This window comes from Rhinoderma darwinii, chromosome 4, assembly GCF_050947455.1.
Source record: "Rhinoderma darwinii isolate aRhiDar2 chromosome 4, aRhiDar2.hap1, whole genome shotgun sequence".
NCBI lineage: Eukaryota > Metazoa > Chordata > Amphibia > Anura > Rhinodermatidae > Rhinoderma > Rhinoderma darwinii.
Window position 1 is genome coordinate 203,599,396 of NC_134690.1, and position 23,113 is coordinate 203,622,508.

The following is a 23,113-nucleotide window of genomic DNA, read 5'->3' on the forward strand; positions in this document are numbered from 1 at the left end:
GTACAAGTATGGTGTTATTTGATGGATATCCTGACCAGATCTGTGCACAAGTATGGTGTTATTTGATGAACATCCTGACATAGAATATATATTGGATAATTTCACAAGTTTGGGGAAACCCCAGTAGTCAGAATTTATCCAGTGGCACTATCTTTTTAGAGTTTTCTTTTATCAATGTCACACGAGCACGTACAATTTGGGTCCACAAAAAGGGACCGCGTCTCATGCATATGCACTTTTTCTTTTTATGCATTTCTTTTGCAACTGATCCGTGAAAAACAGACCGCACGTGGATGTCGTCCGTGCGCTGTCCGTTTTTTTTTTCATGCACCTAGGGACTTTAATGGGCGAGTCTGGTCTGCAAATCCGGACCAGGACAGGACATGCTATAAGTTTCTCGCAATGCACACGCGCTCCGTGAAAAAAACTGAAGCATGAATTACCCCAATAATTTTTATGGGTGAGTGTGCTGTTCCTTTTTAAAACGGACAGCTCATGGACGAGAAACACGTTTGCGTTGGTCAGCCCAGAAAAAACTCTAAGGCCATATTCACACAGAGAGAATGGTCTTCATCCTGTCACATGTGGGTAGTATAGTAAATGAACGCCCACGTCCCGCTATATGATTTATTCTAACGTGTTCCTCATCTGTAATGTTTTATTAGTTCATATATTAGCGTGACTTATTCTCACTTTCTGATTTGAGTCTCCAGATTATTTTTCTGTTTTGTGCTGAACTATTTCAGTGTCTGGACTTTCGGAGGTCAGATTTGGTGGCGATTTAAAGTCATTTGTGTGATTCCTAAAAATTATTTTCCCAATACAACTTGTATTATTCCCAATGGGAAAGAAGATTGCATACGACCATTGAAGAATTTCCAACCTTGGGCTGCATGTAGTTGTTGTGGAGTGAACATTGATTTCTATTGCTATTGGCCATCATCGTTCCTCGTGCTCCTGCCGTCACTTGGTTTTATCTAGACCAGCCCTGACATTTTATAGACTCCAGGGGACAATAACCTGAATAACCAGATAGTGTTGAAAGGTCCTGTGTGAGTAATGCTGTGACTTCTCGTGCCCTAATTATCTGCTACAGCACATACACAATGGGGGAATGAATCACAACTAGTGCAAAGGAAAAGGAAGTAGTTGCCCATAGCAACCAATCCGATTTCTCCTTTCATTTTGTAGAGGTCCTTTGGAAAAAGAAAGCAGAAGCCTAATTGGTTGCCATTGGTAGCTACTGCACTTTTCCTTTGCACCAGTTTTTATAAATCTCCCCCCAAGTGACTAATGTGTAGTATAAGGGTATGTGCACACACACTAATTACGTCCGTAATTGACGGACGTATTTCGGCCGGAAGACCCGGACCGAACACAGTGCAGGGAGCCGGGCTCCTAGCATCATACTTATGTACGATGCTAGGAGTCCCTGCCTCGCTGCAGGACAACTGTCCCGTACTAAAAACATGATTACAGTACGGGACAGTTGTCCTGCAGCGAGGCAGGGACTCCTAGCATCGTACATAAGTATGATGCTAGGAGCGCGGCTCCCTGCACTGTGTTCGGTCCGGGACTTGCGGCCGAATTACGTCCGTCAATTACGGACGTAATTAGTGTGTGTGCACATACCCTAAGGGTGAAGAAAGACCATTACAACAGAAAGTTACTCAGAGGATGTTGTGTTAACTTCAATATTGTTTTTACATGTCCGTCTATAATATGTATGTAATACAGCTACCCTGCTTTCCAGACCCCTATGCAGTATAGGGAATAAGAGACGTGTCAGGGACTAGGCAGTCTGAGTAGTAAGCCATGTGAGAGCTGAAATATTCGCCATATTGTCACCCAGCAATTGAACGATATTGTTGTAGTATACATCATGAAAATGGTGCAAAATGTATCAAAATGGCTGCATGGTTAATTTGTCTTAACTCACTCGGCATATTTGGCCTCCTGCACACGACCGTGCTTTTGCTGCCGCGTTTTTTGCAGATAATTTGCGGAACCATTCCTTTCTATGGCCCCAGACACACAACCGTGGTTTACACTGATCCGTGTGGTGGCCGCAAATCCGGACTGCAAAAACTCAACACGTCATTTTACGGTCCGGATTTGCGGACTCACCAATACAGGTAATTTGTTGTAGGTCCGTGTGTCTTTTTTACATACAGATGCACCACGAAGGTTTGATGGACTGCAACAAACATGTGGTATTGTGAACCACGAAACCAATGCGGTAGTGTGCGTGAGGTCTTAGGAACACCCATAGCTGCTGTACCTGTACGCTGGTATTTTGTGTCAAAAAATGGTGTTTGTCTGAAATAAATTTGGCTTCTTAGGCTATGTTCACATCTGCGTTCTAGGCTCTTTTAGGAGCCTCCGTTGCAGATTGCATCAAATTCTGGAAACCATAAAGGAAACCTGACTGAAGCCATGAAAGTAAGTGCGTTCCATCAGGTGCCTTTGGTTTCCATCATTTAACACATCAAGGTGTTATGTTGCTTTTGTTTTTTGTTCTTATGACAGTACAGAATAATGGAAATTCAAGCGCAGATGTGAACAGACCCTGAGGCACAAGTTAGGCACTGTCTATATAATATGCAAAATAAATTTGGTACACGCCATGTGCTCCATTTTTATGGCTTATATTCTGACCGGTTTCTGGTGCCGTTTGGTTAGTAAATCCCCTCTGTGTGCAACTGTATGGCGCACACCACAGATTTTCCTAACAACTCGGTTTGCCTGCTTATAAAATGATGGTACATTATGGGCTCGTATCAGGATATGGGCACGGTATTACAACACCAATAAAACACATATCCATAATACGGCCTTGTGCATGAGGCCTATGTAAACCTTTGAACACTTGGTTTTATTTTAAAAATAATGTATCATGGTGTTTTAAGCAACTTTTGAGTTGTTTTTTATTTAAAAAAAAAAAAAAAAGTACCGGTACCTTACTTTTTGAATATATAGCTTTTTGCCAGCTTCTATATATCCTGGATACATAGAAGCTGTATTTTGCGCTCAAACCCGAATACGTCAGGTCTGTGGGACTGGCAACTTCGGTGACCGCGGATCCTGCATGCCTCTGACACGCAGGATCAAGCTGCTGTCGATCACGTCTGAGTTAATGTGATCGATATCCGGTGGATTTTCCTGTTATTTCGATTTTTTTCCCTGTATTTTGCGATTTTGCGTGTTTAATGTGTGTATGTTTTTTATTTTTTTTTTGGCATTTTTTTTTTTTTTTTTCCCGAATAAATAATGTACTCAACTGCAGCGTGCCCTTTTCCACAATTGACTACAGTGGGGGAAAACGCAGTACAAAAAAAAATAATGCGCCGATTGTGTCAAATCAGCGTGTCATACAAATGGTCTCTCTCCCACAGTGCAGAATGCAACAGGTTCGTCATAATTTGGGTGTGTTGGAAAAAGTGGCACATAGGCTAAATAAATGTGAACAAATACAATGATAAATCTGACCCGTTGTTTTCCTAAAGTGCGGTAGTGGAGTGCCTTCCATGCCAGTACCTGAGTTAGGGTATGTTCACACTACAGCGTCCGTAACGGCCGAAATTACGGGGCTGTTTTCAGGAGAAAACAGCCCCGTCATTTCAGCCGTAACGGCATGTGCAGGCGCTTGAACGCCGCGTCCAATACGGATGTAACTGGAGCTGCTTTTCATTGGAGTCAATGAATAATGGCTCCAATTACGTCCCAAGAAGTGACAGGTACTTCTTTGACGCGGGCGTCTTTTTTTACGCCCCGCCTTTTGACAGCGGAGCGTAAAAAACATGACCGTCTGAACAGAACATCGTAAGACCCATTCAAATGAATGGACAGATGTTTGCCGACGCTATTGAGGCGCATTTTCGGACGTAATTCGGGGCTAAAACGCCCGAATTACGTCTGTAAATAGTGTGTGTGAACATACCCTTAGAGTATCTTGGTGTAGGACGCACCGATAGGCAGGCAGTAAACTTATATATATGTTTTGTCATAAAGAAGACATCGCCTAGCAAACTGATGCAGCACTGGGGACCGGCAGTGACATTCCTCTGAAAAATGCAGGTGGCAGAATTGCTGTTGGCACATCATCTGCGCCCGCATTATCCGTAGTTGCTGCTACTAGACTTAGCTCAACATATTAGTGACCCTTGTGTGTCATCCTATATTCAGACATTTTCCTCATATCCCTTAAACCTGTAAGAAGTTTAAAAAATAAAATGATGAAGCCTACGCTCGGGTTAGATGACTAGGTCACAGTGATGCTCCATTCATAGTGACATAACTTCACGTCATCCATTCGTTGCGGGGAGCTGTGACGTTTCATACAGGACTGTGGAGCAAATATCCGAAACTTGGACTATCCTATTCCCCTGATTTGATCTCAGTTCTGATCCACAACTGTATGCATATTTATCTCACAAATAAATTAAGTATAGGCTAAGAAATGTTCAGATAAAATCGTTTTGCTTTTTATCACTGTTAATAGTTTAGTGATGTATGTGGTCACCATTTACCTCTCTATTACAGCTTTTATGTCATTTCCAGGTGATGGTTTCTGCTGAGTATACAGCTGGTCTCTAGTGGGCCGCGGAGGGAGAATGAACACTGAAGAAGTGGAGTTACTGGGTGACTCCAAATATAGGAATTACGTGGCAGCAGTGGACAAGGCACTGAAGAATTTTGAATATTCTAGTGAATGGGCCGATCTCATATCTGCTCTTGGGAAGCTAAACAAGGTAGGTGTACCCTTGTGAATGACTTCTAATGCAAATCTCTTTACTGTGGCCCTAATGTGGAGAGGGTGATTATTATTGAATATTCCCAATATATCTCCAGTTTGTAGAACTTTGAATAAAACAACAAGATTGTGAACATCTTATTATACTCCATTTCTTTACTGTTGAGCACCAGTCCTCCATGGTTACTTCTAGGAAATACTTTTATATGGCCATTGATCTGAATAGGAGTCCATCTTTATGGTTTGATTGGTTCCACAGGGGGGTATTCTGCTCCAGGCAGGACAGGTACATTGTGCACTGTTACTGCTTATCCTGCCAAGGGCCAAAATAAAAAGGTATCTGGGCCGGCACTTTGTGCTTGTCTTAGGCTTTTTTTGTTTTGGTGACAGGAATGAACAGGACAAATGTAACTTTTGGCATAGAAAATAAACATTAGTATAAAGTTTTGTTGGTTTTCCAGTGGGTCCAGAAAAACCTTGTAAAATGTTTTGCTAGAATAAGATTAATTCACCAATTCTTCTGCGTTAAAGTTGCAGAGCAATTGTACTTGATCAAATCTCTAAGGCCTCATGCACACGACCGTATTTTTGTCCACCCGTAAATACGGGTCCTTGGTCACACGTATTCGACCCGTATTGCACCCGTATTTACGGGCACGTTTTTGGCTGCAAAATTGCACTGCACTAATCGGCAGCCCTTCTCTCTATGTCTGACCTCCCTGGATGACGCGGCAGTCCATGTGACCGCTGCAGCCAGTGATTGGCTGCAGCGGTCACATGGGCTGTAACGTCACCCCAGGAGGCCGGACTAGAGGAAGAGGCAGGGAGTTTTGGGTAAGTATGAACGTCTTTTTATTTTTTTTTAACAGCTTTATCTATATTGTGATTGGTAGCCACTGTCCAGCATGCCGAAACAGTTACTGCCGATCGTTTAACTCTTTCAACACCCTGGACAGTGACTATTTACTGACGTCGCCTAGCAACTCTCCCGTAATTACGGGTGCCCCATAGACTTCTATGGGCTGCCCGTGCCGTAATTACGGCCTGAAATAGGACATGTTCTATCTTTTTCAACGGCACGGGCACCTTCCCGTAAGCATACGGGGAGGTACCCGTGGCCAATAGAAGTCTATGGGCCCGTAATTACAGCCCGTAATTACAGGAGTTTTTATGGTCGTGTGCATCGGGCCTAAGCTAGAAAGAAAACAAGACGGCAGTCTCCTTAGTGTTTAAATGGATGCAAACGTTTCATGCAACTTACGCCTATCTAATAGTATACTTTATATAAAACAACTTTGTTAAAATGTAGTTGTTTTATCCATGCAAATTCTGTGGGAAGTTACTGGAACTAGGTGTCTTCTTTCCTGTAATCTGCTGTCCACCCTCTGTTGTCAAGCATTGGCCGTCCCTGGTTACAGAGCAGAGGAGACAAAAGTGTCTCTTCATAACCTTCCCATAGAAGTCTATGGTGGGGGGCAGTATGAGACAGACACGGACACGCTGCCCTTAGAAGTCTGTGGAGATGGGAGGAAGGGTCAGCAAGAGAGACAGAAACTCAAATAGAAGTCTATGGAGAGGGGAGGAGGGAGCAGAGAGGAAAAAACTGAATTGCTGCCCATAGAAGTCAATGGAGAGGGGAGGGGTGCAAAGTGAGAGATGCAGACGCTGCACATAGAAGTCTATGGAGAAGGGAGCAGAAGCAGAGACAAGACACAGGCTGCTAGTAAGTAAAACATGATTACAGTACAGGACAGTTGTCCCACAGAAGACACAGGCTGCTAGCAAGTAAAACAGGATTACAGTACGGGACAGTTGTCCCGCAGCGAGTTGTCCTGCAGAAGACACAGGCTGCTAGTACGTAAAACATGATTACAGTCGGGACAGTTGTTCCCTAGCGTCATAGATAACTATGATGCTAGGAGCCCGGCTCTCTGCTGTGTGTTCGGTCCGGGAAATACGGCCGACATATGTATATCATGGACTGCACACGCTCGTGTGTGGGGCTCCTAAGAGTTGTCCCCCTAGTGCTGGATTCTCAGTTACACTGCTTATTACTGCTGTATAATGTCCTCCATGCTGCTGCAGCTTCTATATATGTGATAGATAGAGATAGGAAAGCAGGATTCTCCTCTTCTCTGTATGCAGCATATAGAAGACATGATAGCAGTTAGTCCGCGCATCAGCTCAGAAACAACTGAGAGCCTGCAGAGGTAATAACTGTTAAATAATGCAGAACGCAAGTCATATAATGTCCAGAAATAGTGTTCTTCCTCATGTTCACACATATAAACGCTTATTCTGAAAGTTAGGTACGCTTTAAGAATCCCTTCACTATACACGACGTCTCAGCACTGTTGTCTGTCTACATGTATTTCATGTCTTTATTTTCTCAAGGTAATTTCTCAGGGTTCCATAGGAAAGCATGCAGAGACACACGACATGAATGCTGGGGCTCCCCAAAAGAATACACAATAGCCACCAGATTTTGACTCACTGCTGTGTTCTTTTTACGTTTCTTATTTTGGCCATTTTAATCTATAGGACAACCCTCCATGCATACAACCCCCATGAACAGGAAGGTGCGGCAGTGAATGATATTGTGGGGGAAAAAAGTTAATTGAAATGGTGATGGCTGTTGTAAAAGTTTAATTCGACTCTGAATAATGGAATTTGTGTCACACTATCTCATATAAACCATGTGTGTGAACCTGGCCTTTGGACAGGGCTACAACTAGACTTTTTCTCGCTCAGTACAAAAAAATCGCTCTGAAATTGTTGTCCATAAAAATGCATTGAGTAGTTAGAAAATCCCCTCCATATTGCTCTAGTAAAGCGAGTCACTAGAATATTTTTTTTGTTTTTAATCGCCACATGCTGGGATTTCTGAGCCAATGGTAATAACTACTTTACTCCTCTAGAACAACATGAAAATCACTTGGAAATTTGCAAATCTGTCATAAAAGTCTTACAATAAAAAGTCTGTGTGTATCCCTACTAACCTTTCAAGGGGTATTGCCCTCTCATATGGATATGCCATAAGAGTCTGATAGATGAGGGTCCCAGACCCGCTTCCACCTCAAAAACGGGGGTCCCTCGACCACATCCCGGACTGGTTAGTTGGCCTCTGGCTGCCGCATCCAGGTAGGGACTCAGTGGCAAGGTGGCCCGGAATATGCAAACACCTGATCTGCGCTATTGAAACCCCTTTTGTCACCCAGGGAGGAGTGCTGCTGAAAATAGTGGCTCTTGCTCTGAATGTCTCCGTGCAAGCACAGGCAATGTGGACACCTTTAGGATCTTCCCAGCAGGCAGATCTTGGTGATCAGGACATCACTGAGACAGCTGCCTCAGGAAATTAATTTTCCTACTTGGGAACCCTTTTAATTTACACATATGGTCTTTTTTTATTGGGCCAATTCTAAGTTATGGTTCTATCCATCAGCCATTTCCCTAGAGTGAAACTAACACAGGCGGGTGTTCAGAAAGTATTGCTCAAATATAAAAGAACTGCACTGCTGCCAGAATTTTCATCCCTTTTTGTCTTTCCATGTGTTACTTTAAAAATATTCTAATTAATTCACTGGACTTGATTGACATGAAAATGGCTTTAAAGGAGTTTTTTTTTTTTTTTTTTAACTTTCATGAACTGTCAGACAGACGGGTTATAAGTAATAATTGTGTGGGTCTAGCCTCAGTCCCCTTGGCTGGAGAGATGGACGAGCATGTGTTGTCGCTCTCCATAGACTTGAGTGGGGGTGTCAAAAATAGCCGGATGCACTCATTTGGCTATTTCCGACAGCCCCATTCAAGCAGGCTCTGATTTCTGCTACATGTGGATGGGGTTTTCAAAACCCCAATTACATGGATTGTAATGTAAATTGTTTCAATTCTGTCACGGCTGAACATCACTTTAACATAACTTTTGTCATACAATAGCGTTTTAACCATTTAGTGGGGGATAGTGTTTGCAGGTTTTTTTTTTTCTCCTTTTCCCTTCCATAATCTTCGAACAGATGAGTGCTGAACCCTTTTTGTTTACTGGTATGATTTATATTTCTAGTGTTCTTTTCTTTTTTTTATTTGCGACGCAACATTCATAATGGTTGAAGAGCAATAACTACCATCTATTCTGACCTTGTCATATATAATGACTGGAATTCTATGCTTTGTAATAGTACTATATCCTCTCATTCTTCTGAAGTAACAGATTGGGGGTTTTATTTTTTATTAATTTAATCTTCTCCTTCTAAAGCAACTGTAGTTCGGCATTTATTTATTTACAGATGGAGGAAAATGTGCTGCTTCTCCTTTCTTTTTTGGTCTTCTTAGATCAGACTTGTTGTTACACCCGTATAACCCTGTTATCTTTGGTGTAAATTGTATATGATCACACTTCTATCTCCAGGGTTTCTCAGGATGAAATTTCTTTGCTGTTTGTCATTTAGGATTCATGTGGGGAAAAAAAATTATAGAATCATTTTGAGTGTTTGAGTGTCACTGACTGAAAAGTATGCATCACGTCTGTGACATCTTCTAAAAACATTTATTATCTATAGGAAGGTATTTTGGAAGATTCTGTTGTACACATTGCATATCTGACATATGTATTGTGCTGTGTATTATTTATTTTTTAGATGGAAATATCTTTCTTGTATAGTACTGTGATGGAAGTTAAATAACCGTTGTGTTCTGTTGACAGGTATTACAAAATAATGCAAAATATCAAGTTGTCCCTAAAAAATTAACTATAGGAAAACGACTGGCACAATGTCTCCATCCAGCATTGCCAGGGGGCGTCCACAGGAAAGCTTTGGAAACCTACGAAATAATATTCAAAATCATTGGACCGAAGCGCCTAGCAAAAGACCTCTTTCTGTACAGGTAGTAGTCTATGACTTATATGATAAAATACTGGTAAGGTTGGAACCGCAAGCTATTGTATCTTTTTTATATATTGCATTACAGAATTCTATTGTCTTCCTTTCTTTGTAGTGCTGGCCTTTTTCCTCTACTTACAAATGCTGCAATGTCTGTGAAACCAGTATTACTTAGTCTATATGAGATGTATTACCTACCTCTGGGCAAGACCTTAAAACCTGGCCTTCAAGGACTGCTCACTGGTATCCTTCCTGGATTGGAAGAGGGTTCTGAATATTATGACAGGTAAGCACCATCAAACACTTTATTACCTCTTCTCCCCTTAATAGAATAATATAAAAACACGTTTTAGGTAATTTTTGGGGGTTAAAGTGGTATTCCAGACTAAAGCATTTTTCATTTGGATAGGTGATAAATGATCGATGGGGTGGACTGCTGGGACCCACACTGACCACCAGAATAGGGATCCCTATCCCTCGTTCCATCATAGCCACAAGACAGCGGCTAGGAGGACTTTGACTGGATCGGTGGTTGGGCATATGCGGTACCGCTCCATTCAAAGTATTTTTGGCTAACTGAAACGGACTAGTGCTTTGTTCGGCTTTTTCCTTCAGTGCCATAGACTCTAAGTGGAGCTACACCGTGCCCGCCCACTGCTCCATTCACAGTCCTACTAGCTTTCTACTCGTGGCTTGTGTGACCGGGTCCTCCATTCTGGCGATCGGTGCGTTCCCACCAATCTAGCACCTATCCAGTGGATAAGTGAAAAATTCTTTAAGCTGGAATACCCGTTTAAATAATCACTGTATTTATAAGCTTTTAAGTGTTCTATTAATATGATGGAAAAATGTATCAATAATATGATTAATGTTCTGAAATAATTTCTAAATTTGACCTTGTAGAACGAACACACTTCTGGAGAAGGTGGCCTCAGCAGTGGAGCAATCTGCCTTTTATAGTGCGCTGTGGGGCAGTCTTCTCACCAGCCCTGCAGTACGCCTGCCTGGCATTACATATGTCCTTTCCCACTTGAATAGGAAACTATCAATGGAAGACCAGCTATATATCATTGGAAGTGACATTGAACTAATGGTAAGGGTCAGATCATAACAAAAGCAACTTACCACCTCAATTTTGGGTTATAGATCTTATAGTTATACTGTTAGTGATAGTTATGTATATAAACAGTATTTATATGCCATTTCTTGTTAAATCGTTTATTGGGGGATGCAACACCATGGGGATATACCCCTGCCATTAGGAGGCTGGCACTAGAAAAAAACTAAAAAAGTGTTGGCTCCGCCCAGTGGGCTATGCCTTCTCCTGTTATACCAAGCTACACCGTTTTACCCTAGTGTCCTATCCTGGATCTCAAGCGCCTCAATCGGCATGTCAAGGTCCACAGTTTTCATATGGAATCTCTGCGCTCTGTTGTGGCATCCTTGGAAATGCGTGAGTTCCTGTCTTCAGTTGACATCTGAGATGCTTACCTTCGCATACCCATTGCTCGGTCTCACCAGCGTTTTTCTTCACTTCGCTGTGGGTTCAGGTCATTTCCAATTCGTGGCACTTCCCTAGGGCTGCACGCAAGGTCTTCACCAAAGTCATGGCGGTTTTCATGACTCTTCTTTGATCCAGGGGTGTCACGGTAATCCCATACTTGGACAAAATCTTGGTGAAGGCCCCCTCCAAACAGGACAATTTGGCCAGTCTTCAGATCACCCTTGACTTCCTTTGCAGTTTTGGATGGATAGTCAACAAGTCCTCCCTCATCCCCTCTCAAAGGATGGAGTTCCTGGGCATGATTCTCGATACTCAGATGGGCAGGATTTTTCTTCCGGAACCAAAGAAAACTCCTTTCGAAACGGAGTATCAGTTCTGCTCAGGAATTCTCCCTGCCGCATGAGTGTTCTTTGGACGATGGTTTCCTCGCTTAAGACAATACCGTTCATCCAGTTCCACACTCTCCCTCTACAGTTGGCGATTTTGTCCTTGCTAGGACAGGTCTTTGGACCTTCCGGTCCAGCTTCCATTGCTGGTTAGTCGAGGACTGATATAGTGGCTGTCCTCCCCTAGCATATCCCTGGGGAAGCTCTTTCCATCCTCCATTGATGGGTGATCACGACTGATGCCAGTCTGTTAGGTTGGGGGGGCGGTCTTCGGCCGCATTACGGCTCAGGGCCAGTGGTCCATCTCAGAGACTTGTCTCCCGATAGACATCCTGGAACTGAGGGCCATTTTTCTGGCCCTCTATCATTGGACATCTCTCCTCAAGGGCCTTCCGGTTTGAGTCAAGACAGACAATTCTACGGCCACCTTTCACTGTCTTTGCCAGGGCACTCCGGACGGGGACCTTTTTGCCTCCCACCTCAACCACAAGTGCACAGCTTACGTCACCAGGGACCCTTGCGCCTCGGGGCAAACGCACTGGTTCTTCCTCGTCGAATCTCAGCCTTATCTGCCTACTCCTGCCTCTTCCCCTCCTGCCTCGGGTACTCAAGAAAGTCAAGGATGCGGGGGTTCCATCCAGTCTGGTTTCTTCAGATTGGTCACAGACGTCCCTTGGCCTCTCCCTCAGTGCCGTGACCCCCTTTCCCAAGATCCTCTGTTCCACCCTACTTTACCTCGACTACTTTGATTGTGTAACTGTTGAAGCTGCGGTTCTAAGGTTTTACTGTTTCTCTGAACCGGTCATTCAGACTATGGTAAAGGCTCGGAAGCTGCAGAGGAACTACCACCGAACATGGCGGGTATATATCAGGTGTGTGAGCGTCAACACTTCCATCCCCTACGCTGTTTTATTCTGCGCATCCTGTCCTTCCTTCAGGTGGGCATGGACCAGGGACTTAGTCTGACCCTTCAGTGCCGCAGGATTTCCGCTCTGTCAATTCTGTCTCAGCGCACTCTTGCTTTTCTGTGCTCCAATTAAGATGTTCTTGAAGGGAGTCGCCCATTGTGCTCCTCTGTACCATCCTCCTCTGGAGCCCTGGGATCTGAACTTAGTCCTATTTAAACCTATGCGGGAGGTCTCGCCCTGTGCCTTGGCCCGGGAAGTTGCCTTTCTGGTGGTCATCTCTTCGATCCACAGGGGGTTTGAATTGGCCACTTTATCTTGCAGACCCCCCCTTCATGGCCTTCCATAAGGACAATGTGGTACTTCGGCCAGTTCCTTCCTTCCCAAGACGTTGTCTTCTTTCCACCTCAATGTGGAAATTGTTCTGCCTTCATTCTGTTCTAACCCCTCTCATCAGGGAGTGTTCGCTGCATCGGCTGGACATGGTCTGAGCACTCTGAATCTATGTTTCGGTTGAGTAGTCTTTTTGTTGCTCTAACTCTTTTTGTGGTTACGGAGGGCCCATTCAAAGGCAGGCTGACATATTAGGCCACCATTTCCTGGTGGATTTGGCTGGCTATCAAGAAGGCCTACTCCACTAAGTGTAGGGATTATTCTCCCTTACGGGTCACTGCCCACTCTACGCCGGTGGTTGGTGCAGCCTGGGTGGTCAGCATCCGGCTTCTTTCTTTCAGATTTGTAAGGCTGCCACCTGGGCCTCAGTTCATACTTTTAGGAGGTTCTTTCAGGTCCATGCACTGGCTTCCCCCGACACCAGTCTGGGTCGTATGGTGTTGCAGGCAACTGTGAGTTAGCCTGTTCATATGGTTGTGTTTTTGTTTTTTTCCTGCCCACCCTCAGGGACTTCTCTGGGACGTCCTATGGTGCTGTATCCCTCCAATTAATGATTTAACAAGAAAATTGTATTTTTGTACTCCCCATAAAATCCCTTTCTCGTTTAATTAATTGGGGCACACAGGTCCCACCCTCTGTTTTTTCTTTGTGGATTGTTTTTGTTTTCCCAGGTGCTTCTGGGTATTTTTCCCGGGTCTGGGATGTATTGGTGTTTTTGGTTTGTACTCTCCTACTGCACCTGGTACAAACTGTAGCTTGGTGTAACAGGAGAAGGTATAGCCCACTGGGCGGAGCCAACACTTTTTTCATTTTCTTCCTAGTGGCAGGGGCATATATCCATGGTGTTGTGTCCCCCTAAAAATTCTACAAGAAATGGATTTTATGTTGAGTACAAAAATCCCATTTTTAGAATCAGGCTTGCTAAAGATATATTCTACTTCATATGTCTTTTTTATTTTAAAGTTTTAATATTTATTATTTTTTAATAACATATATGTTCCTCCCTACTTACCGCACACACAGAAAACCACTGCATATTAAGCACCATTAAGATTCTAGTGTAATTCATCACAATGTCAGTGTTTATAGTTTTTTCAATTATCTTTTAAAATGACTAGGTTTGGGTCATTTGTTGCAATGCTGGTGGTGTGTAACGCTGTGGATGGGAGGTTTTCTCTTCATGTATATTTAATGAGCCTTTTGCTCTCTGCCATCCATGCTCTTCACTGTCATATGAACCTATTCATTGATTCCCAGTCTCCTCCATTTATCACTGACTAGTGCTTGATTATATCTGAGCTTCGAACATTGAACAACCTTTTTTGTGTTATTTGTTTGCCGAGCAGAATTGTTCAGTTCTGTTTTTCAATTCTTAAGCCGCAAATTATTGCTGAAATTAGTTTTGAGCGTAATTAGTTATTTTTATGTCTTATGTTCGGTCTTCGGGTGCCTTTTGCATGCTTTTGATAATTCTTCTGATTTAACAATTTCTTTCTCACGAGACTGGTCTTGAAAAATTTGAATGACATATGATTGATTACATGTGACAAAATTGTAATCGTAGTCACGTGGTACAGAGGGGGTGTGCCAAAGTTTACATGGTTGGTTTATTTGCCAGACCATCAAGCAATTACTTTTACACACCGCTATCTGCGGATATTGCAGTCAGTTTTTAGCATACCTTGAAATCTGGAATCGTAATATAAAGAAAATTGTCACTTACGAGTATTTACATGTTCAGACGATTGTAAGCGACTATCGAAATTGATTGAAGTGTACGCATTATCAAAGGATGCAGAAGGCTCCTTCAGTGTGTATGGACCAGAAGATAGGCTTATGACAGCTGTCATGTGTCAGGAACCTGGCACTTACCCTGCCTTCAAGATAAAGGTGTAGCCAACAATTTAAGGGGGTTTCCTACTATTAATACGTGATCAATGTTAAATCGGGGTGACCCCCTACTGATATAACATTTATCTTTCAAGTGGATCATTTCTGTCGAAACTGCCTTCCCAGCTCTGCCTCACTAACTACTGGTGGGCACCTCACCAATAAGACCCGCTTAACAGTTTGAGAAGCACTGATATAGTGGCCTATAGTTAAAACGGCTCCATTTTAGTGGTTTTTCTTTGTTTCCTGAGAATTAAACAGTGGAATGTTTGTAACTTGTTTTATGCTTTTTTCTTTTTAGTATAATATTTTTCATATGACATGTTTTCCAGGTGGAGGCAGTGAGCACCTCTGTGCAGGACTCAAGCGTGTTGGTTCAGAGGAGCACATTAGACCTTATCCTGTTTTGTTTCCCCTATCACATGAGTCAGGTATTGAACCTTCGATTGATTCCCATCCCTTTTTCAGCTATATACAGTAGTATTCATGTGTAAAGTCCAAACTAACTTTCTTAGTCACAAATTTTTGGGCAACGCTCTCAAATCTGGGTTGTATTCTAATTATTCAACTACCTAAAGAATGACTTCTTAGTTATAGGTGAACGCATTGTATCCATTTTCTTTGACGGTTTCTTCCCCTTCACGGTTCTATAAGCTCTTATTGTGGGAAATTAGTTTTCAATATAAAAGTTTAATTTATGTAAATAATCTTATCTTTAACTTTCACTACCAGTCTTTCCTAAAATATCATTTCATGTTCCCCTTAACCCCTTCTTGCCCATGCCACATAATTTAACAAGCAAATGGACTTGTGCCTGTGCAGGAAGCATGTTAATTTATATGCAGGCTTTGATGGCACTTGACACTCCTGCATGCAGTGCCATTGGCAGGTTCGGGCTGTCACATAGACAGGCTGATCCTGAGCTGTGACAGGTGACTAATTTATTTCAGTTTCCTATCACAAAAAGTATGAACACAACATTTATATTGTGCGCTTCTTCTGCATTCGGGCAATTGCTAAGGAACCCCATGACGTCACTGAAGACATCATATTGATTCCCGGTGCCTAAGGGGCTTCGAGGCATGCAGAGAAGATGCAATGTGCGTCTTCTATGCATGTCTGTGTATACAGATCGCTGGTAACCGTGCTCTAATGGGCTATCAATGATCTGTATATAGGGACAGCAGGGAATACATAGATCATGTATTCCCTGCTAATTTGTGTTCGCATAGTACAAAAGAAATTATTAAGTATAGGAAAATGTAAAAAAAAAATAACAAAAGAGAAAAAATAATAAAAGATATGGGAAAAAAAAAAAGCACGTCACTTTTAAAACTCCCATGCACCAATATTAGATATCCTGTGTGACACTAACACATTTTACCTAGGAGTTCGGTTCTCAGGCATTAATATTTTCCTGTCATGCAGTATGTATGCTACCCCAAACATAAGATAATTACCTCAGGCCAACAATTTTTGTCTGTTCTTGTCTGGCCCTATCTGCTTTTGTGCCTTCACCAAAAAAAAATTCTGTACTTGGATGATTGTTATCCATGTACAGAGGATGCGGCGAAAGTAAAGTGAGGAAGATAAATCTATACCTTTTATATAGGGTTTTTGTTTTCGGTACTAAAGTGATATCGTACATTAAAAAATGTACACATGCTTGGCAACCCTATGGACAGGAGAATTAAAGGATTACTTCTTATGGTGAATATTCATTGAGCAAACTACCTTAATACAGAAGAAAGACAAGAAATTGTCTTTCTTCCTGTTTCTCACCATTTTCCCCTAAATAAGGCATACAAAATTAATTCATATTCGCTCCTAAGTGTCCCACAAAAAAAATATTTTGGGGTAGACTAAGAAATAAAAATAAAAAAATCACCTTTTAGAATACAGCATTCCAAAAGGGGAAATTGGGCTCTGAGCATCAGGACCCAAAACAGATAAGAAGTCTAAGGAGTCCTCTGCATTATATCGCCGAGCTTAGTAGTCTTCTCTATGTATCCACATGCAGTGCACAGCCCGTTTGTGGGCTTACAGCCGGGGAATGCAAGTGAGTAGAAATATAAAAATTGCAGATTTGGAATCAGCGTCTTTTAAAGGGTTATTCCCATCTGAGACATTGATGGATTATCCCCAATATCGAGCATGGCGGTCACCAAATCCCCGTTCTGTGCAGATTCCAAACAGGGACTGGTGCAGAAGGGACCGTGCATGCTAGGCTGTTTCTGTATCTCCCATAAAATAGAATGGAGAAAGCAGCACGCATGCGTGGTCCCCTTTCCACTAGTCCCCGCATCAAAATCTGCGTCCAGCAGCCACTTTACCAGACGAAACGGGGGCCCATGTTCTTGATTTGGATATCCTGTCGGTATGCCATAAATGTCTAAATTGGGAATACCCCTTTAAGCGATTTACGGATTACTGTAGTTTCGGTGGATTTTCAGAGGCGACCGTCTCCTTAAATAAACTGCCGAGCGTATAGTGGAGTAGGAAAAAATATCTAGAAGGTGACATCATGAGCATCTAATATAATAGCAAAGAAAAAAAGGAAGAGATAATCTAATAATCTTACAATTAATGTCTCCTGCAATTCACCTGCTAAATTCATGTTTACATATATTTGTTATATACACACATATATATGTATTTTTATTCTAAACATTATTCAGGGATTGCATTAGACTCCGGCTATATTCTGCTTTTCGGGTTGATACCTACGAATCCCGACAGACCCCATTGACTTATAGTGGAGTTTATTAGGTTTTTAGCCAGTTTTTGACAGCAAGAATAGTTGCAGACTAATATTTTTGCTGTCAAAAATTACTGGAAATCCTAACAGAAGAAAAATTCAGTCTGAACAGAGCCTCATAGTTACTGTGATTTGAATTGATCTGATAATATAGACTTTATAAACAGAAATGTAAGTGATCCTACATGTGTCCCTCATTCTTGCTAGGCGACCCGTCCTGATATGGTTCATATTCTATCAGCTGCTCTGCGTGTGGTCTTACGGAGAGATATGTCGTTGAATCGAAGGCTTTATGCCTGGCTGCTAGGTGAGCTGATGTATTTCTCATTACTTACCATGGAGAGAAGTAGCAGTAAAGTATGTTGCTTAGATTTGAGATAGATAAATTATTTCATATTGTTTCCTCCATTGGGCAAAGGAGGTTTTAAGCAGTTTTCCCATCAGAGACATTTCTGACATATCCACAGGATATGTCATAAATGTAAGATAGATGCGGGTCCCACCTCTGACGCGTGTGATTCCCGACCATGAATTACGGAAACAGCGTAGCTCGCTGAGCTGCACTGCTTCCTTAAGTCCCATAGAACTGAATGGAAGTTGCGGAAACCGTGTAGCTCGCGTGCTACGCTGCTTCCGTAACTACTATTCACTACTTTGGGAGTTACGGGAACGGCATAGCTCAGCGATCTAAGCTATTTATGGAAATCACACGGGTCAGCCACAACACAGAGCAGTAGAACGGGGTTTAGGGGCCCCCGTTCTAGAGATAGGTGGGACCCGCAGCTATCTGACATTTATAACATATCCTGTGGATATGTCATAAATGTCTCCGATGGGAAAACCCCTTTAAGTAGTTACTTATGTAGGCTCTTTGATAAAGGATTATTTTATTAAATCGGTTAAGCTTCTTAATTCTGTAGTAAGAGGCTGACTTGTACAAAGCGATTAAGGAAACTCTAACCTGGAGCAACAGTATAAGCTTACAAGCAAAGCAGTTGGCAGCTCCGTAACAGTCTAGTCTGTGTGATAAAAGTTGCTAACTGGCTGTGTCATGGAGTGACAACAGTGAAAAGTTTATTTTGTGGTCACAGGCATCTATGCTATTCTTCTCAGCTGAATGTCCATGTTATTTCAATGGAGAATCGTCTGCAAAGTGGCAGCCGGGCACCTCTGGTGCTGCTAGATTCTAAAGGAAGCAAAAGGATAGGCTTGAAAATAATCTATCCTGTAAGGTTTTAGTTTCCTCTCATTAAAGTTTTCATCTAAGGGTCTTTCAGGTTCCGAAGGTAATAGATTGTTGGAGGATCTGTTCTTCTGGTAGTTTTGACCGCAAGAATAGCGCTGCAGACTTTACAGAATTGCAAAAAATCCAGTCTGAACAGAACCTTATAATTACTGGGATTGACTTGAAGAAACATGTAATGTCTGTGCCCAGTGTAACATTTACATGCCATATTTAATTTCATGACCCAATATTCATTTTAGTCATTCCTTTATGTTCTTGGTTAGGATAACCACTAGGGGGCCTCTGGATAATTTATTATAATTGAACATGTATTGCCAAGGGAAATATCTTTTTTTTATTTTATGATCTCAAGCAATATTACTTTTTATTATCACTATAGACTAGTTTCAATGGGATTTTTAACCCCTTTTCTCTCCCAAAATGCACCAGTCAGTACTACAATACTTGACTTGATGTTTTTGAGAAGATGCTTTATGTCTCAGTGGACACCATTTGTAATGCACATTAGGTAATTTTTAGGAAGATATTTAAGCCTTGTGTTAATAATAATTATTGTGCTGTCTCTTTTGCTGTCACTTTGGGGACCACACACCTGGTGAGTTACCAGTGATTATGTAAATTCTGTTCTTGACATATTACCTGATTATAACGTGACATCATACTGTAAGTATTTCTTCTTAGGATTTGATAACAATGGGATCATTATAGGACCAAGGAGTACAAGGCAAAGCAATCCAGAAGAACATGCCTCTTACTACTTCAATACATTCTCGAAGGATCTCTTAGTACAGGTGTGTTTTTCAAAAGATATGTACTAAGTAGGGCATGTAATTATATTAAGGTGGCCATGCACTTTAGATGAATGTCGACTACCTAACGTGTACGGCAGTGTCCCGACTCGACACCGACAGCAGATGTTGAGATAGAAAAGGAGAGGGCAGATTGAATTTCAACATGCCAAGTACTTTTCTATGCAAGGAGATGATAAGCCGCTACCAAAGATGTCTGCCAGCAGCCTACTCTATCTCCCTATTGAAAAAAGATGCTTGACCGAGCATGCATGTGTATCGAGAGGGGTTGGAAGGAATAGCGGTCGGCTGAACGAGTGTTCGTCTGACAGCTATTTAAAATACATGGCCAACTGTAGACTATTGGGTGTAATTGCTTTAGTTTCTTGGCCTTCTGAAGTTCTAGGAGGCTGGAACATGGAGTCCAAAGGATCCACATTAGGGCATGTTTACAATTTTGTCACAGAAATTTTTATCACTGTTCCACACATCTGAATGGGGTTTGTAAAAATCCATGCAGATGCTGCAGGAACAAGCTCATCCACTTGTATGGAACAATTTATATTTTTTTAGTTTCGGAAATTTCTTCAACAAATCTTCTTAGTGTGGATATGCCCTTATACCCTGATGTCTTAGACCTCTATCTTCTGCTGGCTATTACATGCGGTAACTGTGGAATACTGTTTCCAAAGTACACGTGCATTGGAGTGGGGCTGAGGAATCTATCCTTGTTCTGTGTCCAAACTTCCACCTCTGTTATCCACTGTTGCCATATCAGGCACTCCAGTATCCACACGGAAAAAGAGGACTTGAATAGTGTACATATGTGATGTTTTGGCTCCTAGGAGCCTATCTGAAGCTGCTCGAGAGCTGAACCTAGAAGCTCAAATGTCACACTTGACACTTCCCTTTAAAACCTGCCGTCTTAAAAAGAGGATGAGCTGTGTTTCTAGGGCGTCAAGAAATTCTGGGTATATAGTCTGATTGGATTACAATGTGAGTATCTGTACTAAGCACATTAAAGCGGATCTGTTACCTGCCTATGCTGTTCTATTTAAAGAGAACCTTTCACCTGCCCATACATGTGCAGCATGTAATAGGCAGGGCTTCACAAACACTGTCTCACTTTACACTTTTTCCCTATCTTTCTCCATTATTTACATATCGTTGCTGTTATATTTGGCGCCCGATATGTAAATAAGCCCCTGAACTGTCAATGGGGCTTTTCTATCTAACTAAAAGGCAAGGGGGCGTGATGACTTCGCTCTGACACTGTCCAATCAGCTATGGACAGTGTCAGGGCGGCTTGCGCTGTGTTCCCTCCCGCGAGAACACAGACTGAGAGAGCGCTCTCTGCAGAACCACCAGTCTGTGTGTGTTCTCGCGGGAGGGAACACGGCGCAAACCGCTCTCACACTGTCCGTAGCTGATTGGACAGTGTCAGAGTAAAGAGAAAAAAGGTTCTCTATAATGGCAGCATATCAAATAGACAGATCCACTGTACTGTTAGCCCAAATAGCACAACAAAAAAATTGTGTGTGCGTGTGTATATATATATATATATATATATATATATATATATATATATATATTGAGGTTTTAGCATCAGGAGAGGTTGGTACAGCGGTTTCTTAGTAGCCAGAGACAGGGACACCGTGCATTAAAGTTCATAACAGGGCTTTGCCTGTGTTTTTATTCTTGTCAAAGAAACAGCCTCTTGTACAACAAGGCAAAATACAAAATAAATCCTGCTCGTCTGAGCACTAACTAAACAAGATATTATCTAACTATACCAAGTGCCTTCCTACCGGGCACTGGACACAAAGTAACACAGGTCTTTACTCACATAGCATACAGGCTACTCCAGCCTTAGTAGTCTCCGGTCTGAGTCAGGGGTGAGACTCACACACACTGTGTCTGCACCTTTTTATACACAGGCTGCAGGTGCAGCTAATTGAGCAGCAGCCTTGTCCTACAAACAGAGATGGACTAGGGATTGGGGAACCCGCCCTGCTCTTCTCCAATCCAACTCCAGGCCCTTTTTCCGGCTTTTCCTTAAGCCGAGATTGGAAAGCTAGAGCTTTCTATTGCAAAAAATACAAATTCCCTGGAGCCTAGGATACATATGACCGGATTCTAGAGGAAATGTACCTTCCCTCAATGACTTTACCTGTCACTGTCTCACAATATAAATATATATATATATAGCACTTTCCCGTCAGTGCAAGGTGAGGGGGCGGGAGAGCGCTCCCCTCATGAATACAGTGGACTCATGATTATAAGTCTGCTACATTCTCTATTAGGTGCCATTAACCAAACTGCACAATATTTCTTTATGTAGTTTGGGCCAATAGTACAGGGCAGCATAATATGATGACAGATCGACTTTACACTCAAAGTTCTCCATAGGCAAATGTATTCTCAACAAACCTGTCACTTCGCTTTTAGTTTAATGGTAATGTTTGGCTGTAACGTCTGGTGAGAAACAGTTATCTCAGTGCTCTATGTCTTATCTCGGTTGTACTAAAGATATTGTTATACAATTATGTCCTACTAGTGCAAAATTCAAATTCTGTAATGCAAAAAAATAGATAGTAGCGTTTATGTTAATATTTCTTTTGTGTTTTTCTATGTTCAGGCCATGGTGGGAATTTTACAGGGAAAAGAACTGAGCAGAGAAAATTCACTAATGCAAGACCTAAAGCCCTTCCGCATCCTCATAAGTTTACTGGACAAACCTGAACTTGGTATTATTATCGGTTTCATTTCAATAAAGTTGGCTGAATCTTTACCCATTTGTGATTGTTATGGGTCTCCTATTTACATGTGATCCCAACTTTTTACATTTTAATGAAGCGTCATATGGCAGCATGGTGACCACATACATAGCCTGACCGTACAGTTATTTTCCTAAAGCCTTCTTGTTTTTAAAGCATAGTATTAGTTCAGTCGTTCTTCCTCTACGGCCACTTTGATCTAAAATCTGTGCTGCAGCTACCAAAACTAGTATCTGTAGGCAAAACTGCTATTCAGATTCTGTAAATAAACAAGTTCTAATCTGTGAATGGCACATATTTTCTTCTATTGGAGTATTCACGCATTTATCTTCCAACACTCCGTGTTCAATCTGATTTACTGTACATGTTCTTGGCATTGTATCCATGGTTTACAGTTGTATGGTTGTATTGGTGCCAGGGCCTGCAATTCTGGAAGACGTGTTAATCGAAGTGTTCAGAACGTTATATACACAGTGCAAAGCAGAGCTGGATCTTCAAACACAAACTCCTTTCAGCAAGGACCCAGCACAGCTGAGCAGGTAACTGATGGCGGACGGTAGAAATCTAGATCTTTTCAAGCAATGAGTTAGAAATTGCTTTATTCCTCTCTGACTTTTGAAATTATAGCCCAATAGATAAAGAAGATCTATAAATAGACAAAACTCTTACGTGTCATACCAGCGCTATGTTGGCAAGTGCAACAGCACCTATTAGATAACCACCCAAACTTCTGTGCCAGTATACGGTGCAAATGCTGCACATACGTCCCGTGTCTGCAAAACTGTAGCTCACCAATGGCACGCAGACTACAAACTGCCATAAAATTGTCAGCATCT

At 42.1% G+C, this 23,113-nt stretch overlaps 1 protein-coding gene across 5 annotated transcripts in view; it reads left to right on the forward strand.

The window, feature by feature from the left end:
* The window catches only part of DOP1A (DOP1 leucine zipper like protein A), a 76,848-nt gene that overhangs the window by 5,230 nt on the left and 48,505 nt on the right, over positions 1-23,113 (forward strand). For 2 of the 5 annotated variants that reach the window (XM_075862071.1, XM_075862074.1), the window contains exons 1-6: positions 10,577-10,723; positions 15,041-15,139; positions 17,674-17,773; positions 19,394-19,503; positions 22,139-22,247; positions 22,696-22,816. In XM_075862071.1, coding sequence (XP_075718186.1) covers positions 10,679-10,723; positions 15,041-15,139; positions 17,674-17,773; positions 19,394-19,503; positions 22,139-22,247; positions 22,696-22,816 — 584 coding nt within the window. In that variant the 5' untranslated portion in view covers positions 10,577-10,678. Of the gene's footprint in view, positions 1-4,560; positions 4,752-9,452; positions 9,635-9,745; positions 9,917-10,533; positions 10,724-15,040; positions 15,140-17,673; positions 17,774-19,393; positions 19,504-22,138; positions 22,248-22,695; positions 22,817-23,113 lie in introns of those variants that run through there. The other 3 variants (XM_075862075.1, XM_075862073.1, XM_075862072.1) reach the window with 3 other exon arrangements.